At 45.5% G+C, this 4,946-nt stretch overlaps 1 protein-coding gene across 1 annotated transcript in view; it reads right to left on the bottom strand.

Moving 5' to 3' along the window:
* The window catches only part of RAB32 (RAB32, member RAS oncogene family), a 20,302-nt gene extending 17,612 nt beyond the window's left edge, over nucleotides 1-2,690 (bottom strand). The window contains exon 1 of the mRNA XM_015426316.1: nucleotides 2,184-2,690. Within this exon, the coding sequence (XP_015281802.1) occupies nucleotides 2,184-2,427 (244 nt within the window). The 5' untranslated portion in view covers nucleotides 2,428-2,690. The remainder of the gene's footprint in view (nucleotides 1-2,183) is intronic.
* Between the last annotated feature and the right edge of the window lie 2,256 nt (nucleotides 2,691-4,946).

The raw sequence follows: 4,946 nt of genomic DNA, 5'->3' as shown, positions 1-4,946 counted from the left end.
GCAGTCTGAAATGGCAAACCGCTTCAGATCCAGCTCTTTACCGGAAGGGGAAAGCCATGTATGAAATGGCAGCCCTATACCGGTTTACTCCACGACGGATCAAAAACGGCTTCAAAACGGGTTAAAAAGGGTAATGTGAAATTCCTCATTGTTACATGGCTAAAGTGGAAGATAGCCTATATTAAACTATGCTGTTTCTTACAGTTACCACCAGTACTTCTTCTATACCACTAGAAGATCAGAAGTGCTCTGGGGCAAGAAAAACGCTTCCATATTGACAAGAGCTTTGTTAAATCAACCGAAGTATGAAAAAGACAGAAAGTTAATAGCCTTTGTTTTGAACTGCCTACCACAGAACAGTCACATTTTATATGCACAGTGCTTCATAAGCCTAGCAACCTCGTTACACCAATCATTGCTGATCTCATTTTACATGCCAGAATTTGAAACAGAGTAGTAAGGTAATCCATGTTAGAGCATGCTATCCAGTAGAGCATTCTCAACTTATGCACAAGGAAGCCAAATTTAAGGGTGAAGAAGAAGGACTGACTGTTCTGGCTTGCTGAAATGAGTCCCTGGAGAGTCTACAGAGGAGTACCTAGCTCCTTGACAAAAACTCAACAGTTTTTTGACATTGCAATAATTTTTTAAAAGTGAGAATTTTACAGCAGCTTGCAAATGGCTTTTCAATAGTTTAAGTAGCTTTCCTTCATCCCTCTCTCTGCAAGATACACCTGTTCCGTCCCAGTGTACTTTTGCCCAGTTTGGGGGGGAGGGGGTTGAGAATGCCACACCCATAACTGAGCCATGGTCAACATAGTAAGAGAAAAAATTCCCAATTTTAGTCAACCATTACCAAATTATTTAGAATTCCCATGGCAGAGCAATATAACAGCTTGTAGAAAGACTTAAATTCATTTTTAAACGGTAGGTCCACTTCCCTTTCAGAAGGTCATACTTCCCCATAGCAGTGATGTAACTGAAGAAAAACTGCCACATCACTCCACATCTTCACTGCTTATAATTGCCATGGATTTAGAAGAGAACACTACTTCTTATTGAAAAGAGTAAATACTAGATTGTAATGCATAGTCTTTATTTTAGACATCCAGACCACAACAGTACTGAGGTTTTGTGGAAAATATGCCATGAGATAAGGCTACAAGCTATTTTGCCATGCTAAAGAATTCAGGATCCCCTCTACTGAACATTTAGTAGCTACCGTATTTTCCGGCGTATAAGACGACCCCCCACTTCTGAGAAGATTTCCCTGGGTTAAAAAGTAGTCTTATACGCAGGAAAATACGGTATATAGCATACAGAAGTTCAATAGGAAAAGCATCTCCAACCCCACAAACCCATCAATCACTACCAGCAAAGGAGGAGGAGGAGGAAGAAGAGATTGTATTTGTACCCTGCCCTTCACTACCCAAAGGTGTCTCAGAGCGGCTTACAAACTCCTTTCCCTTCCCCTCCCCACAACAGACACCCTGTGAGGTAGGTGGGGCTGAGAGAGCTCTTGACAGAAACTGCTCTTTTTCAAGAACAGCTCTTATCAGAACTATGGCTTGCCCAAGGTCATCCAGCAGGTGCAAGTGGAGGAGTGGGGAATCAAACCCGATTCTCCCAGATTAGAGTAGGCGCACTTAACCACTATACCAAACTGGCTGAGTTTCAGCTCTTGAATTTTTAACAACCATGCAGTGGATAGGAAAACAGGAATGCTCAAAAAACCAAAGGTTTCAGCTTCAACATAAAGTTAATAAAAACTGCTGCCCAGGCTTAATATTTGAGCCAGACCTCATCAGGGTCTCTCCACAGATGAAAAGATGCTCGCTGATTTCCAAGAGGTAGCCATGTTTAGCAAAAATAAAACAAAAAAAGTTTAAAGACCAACATTTATTTCAACATACGTGTCGGCGAGTCACAGCATTCTTTACTCCAGAACTGTGACATCATCCTGCCCTTCTACCAAAAAGCACGGGGTACATCTACACACACACGAGCGAGACACGACAGCTTCTGAGCACTCGCACAGAATTAATTCCCCTACGAGTCAGACGGCTCACAGATGACGAGCCCGAGAGAAAGTTCTGATTTTGAGCTGGGCTCCCCACCACCACCACCACGGGGTTTAACCGCGCCGCTGCCTGTGCTCAGGCCTTTCCCTCTCGCCCCCTCACCTGCGATATCCCAAAGCTGTAGCCGCACCAGCGTATTGTTGTCCCAGTTGAGGACTTTGAGGGCGAAGTCTACGCCGATAGTAGCCCGGTAATGCTGGGAGAAGAGCTGGTGGACGTAACGCTTGATGATACTCGTCTTGCCCACGCCCAGCTCACCAATGACCAGGATCTTGAAGAGATGTTCCCGGCATTCCGCCGCTCCGGTGGAACCCCCGCCGCTTCGCTCCCCTCCAGCCATCCTCATGTTGCCTGCTGCCTGCAACCCCCCCAGTCGCTTCTCATCCTCTCAGAGGACCCCCCGAGACAGGCGGGAGCGGGGAAAGGCTGCCTGGCTGCACAGTCGCTTCCCGGCGGCCTCCCTGCCTGTAGTACCGAAGAAACTTTCTTTGTCCCACTTCTGCCTTCGGCGGGAAGGTGTCCCTACTACAGACGGGAGGGGGCGAGAGAAAAAGCGAAGCGGGGGAACCACCTGACTACAGTCACAGGACGCGGAAACTCTGCAAGTTACAAAACTCCAGGGAAGGGAGGAGGCAGTGAGAAGGGAGGAGCCGGCTGAGGTCAGACTCGTGTTCTTTCTATGGCGCGCTGTTTTTTCTTCCCCTCCCTTTCTGCGAGACCTTCAGTTATAGTAAAAGTCATTTCTTTCTGCGCTCCTGACTTCTTATAGGGCTGTCTTCGCCGTACTCCTTGGCTATTGGCCCTCCGCTTCCTGGACGGTTTTCCTCCCAAGCCCTGCCCTTCCCCCTGAGGCGGTCATACTATTCGTGATATGAGTTCCCCATTTTTCTTGACGGGATTCGTCTGCCTGCATCCAATCCTGTGACAGGCAGAGAGCCAAAGGCAAAGTTTTGCACCGTACCCCCCCCCCCCAGGGGGGGACTACATTTACTGGGGAAAGTCGTGAAAATGAGGCTTGCACACGGAAGGCTGGCAGGAGATGACGGCCGGAGGCTTGGGTGGTTTACTTGCGTCTCCACCGCCCAATTTTATACTGCCCTTCTCTGTTCGAAGCCGTCGTCGGATCAGGTTCTGAACGGGCGTTTATGCATAGGTAAAATACCAGGAAAGCACAAGTGTCTGGTGCTTCCAGTCTCTCAACCTTTCTGTTAGGTCAGAAACAGAATTTCTGTGTGTCTCACATCTGGGAAAGGGAAGGCTTGCCATAATTGAGCTGGTAGAGTTTTTCCTGGTATTAAGAATGAGAGAGTGGGAAAGAGCTAAATTTGTGTGTGAAGGAGCCACAGTCCTTAGTTAGTTCTTAATTTGCAGTTAAATTTATAACTGAGAGCTAAAACAGTATGGGCAGCATGATCCTTACTGTGTTTACTCAGAAGTAAATCTGAGATGGGTAGACATGTTAGTAGTGGTAAAGTAAATCAAGGGTTAAAAGGGGACATATTGCTAGGTTAGTATAAAAGTTTTCATGAATCAGCTAATGTCATCAGATGGAAGATTCTACTCATTAGTAAATCTCAGTAGTTTCTGTGGGACACTTCCTAGTACAGTCACATTCTGGTGGTGGTACTTGGTAAAAGTCGGATCTAGATGATTTTAAACGGAGCCTCATGAATTTGTATGATTTTTACATTGAAACAAAATAAAACCACAATCATATTGTAGAACATGTCTTAGATTATAGACAGCACCACAAAAATCATGCATCTGCGGATTTATGGCCCCACAACATGGCAAAAACATGGTTCTAAAGCATGGATCCGCATGAATTCATATGATTTTTACATTGAAATGAAATTAAACCACCATCATACAATAGACCATGTCTTAGTCTATAGGCAACACCATAAAAATCACGCATCCAAGGATTTGTGGCACCACAACAGTGCAAAAACATAGTTCCAAAGCTCAGATCCTCATGGATCCTCAGGGTATTTGCATTGGGTTACCTCAACATCACAATAAAGTCACCTATCATGTCCATGGGCAGAGCTCACACCACAAAAATCACATATCCACAGTTTCATGGCAACACTGTGCAACAAAAACATGGTTCCAAAGCACAGATCGTCATGGACCCTCATGATTTTTCCTTTTTCACCATGAAATCACATATTAGGCAGAGCTTGCACCACAGAAATCACGTGCATCACTCCAACATCACCATGAAATCACATATTCATAGGCAGAGCTTGCACCACAGAAATCACGGGCTCATAGCTACACCATGGAGGAAAACATGGTTCCAGATCATGGATCCTTAGGATTTTTGCTTCGGTTCCTCCCAAGCTCACCATCAAATTACATATCATTTCCATGGTCACAGTTTACACCACAAAAGTCACAGATACACGGCTTCGTGGCGACACATATTGCAAAAAAATGGTTTCAAAGGACGGCTCTTCATCGATCCTCACAGTTTTTGTGTTGGGTCACCCCAACATCACCATCAAATCACATGCCATGTCCATGGCCACAGCTTGCACCACATAAATCATGGATCCATGGCTTCGTGGTGACACCATGCAGCAAAAACATGGATCCTAATGGTTTCTGAATTTGGTCACCCAAAAAACATGATCAAATCATATATTACATCCATGGGCAGAGCTTGCACCACAGAAGTCATGAATCCACAGCTACATGGTAAGACCAGCCTGCAAAAATGTGGTTCCAAAGCAGGGATCCTTATAGATCCTCAGGGTTTTTGCATTGGGTCACCCCAAAAGCACCATCAAATCACATATCCTGTCCATGGCCACAGGCTGAACCACAAAAATCATGGATCCATGGCTTCATGGGATCTCC

Source organism: Gekko japonicus, unplaced genomic scaffold (assembly GCF_001447785.1).
Source record: "Gekko japonicus isolate JY-2015 unplaced genomic scaffold, Gekko_japonicus_V1.1 scaffold587, whole genome shotgun sequence".
In the NCBI taxonomy this organism is placed as follows: Eukaryota; Metazoa; Chordata; class Lepidosauria; order Squamata; family Gekkonidae; genus Gekko; species Gekko japonicus.
This window is presented reverse-complemented; position numbering and strand designations above follow the sequence as displayed.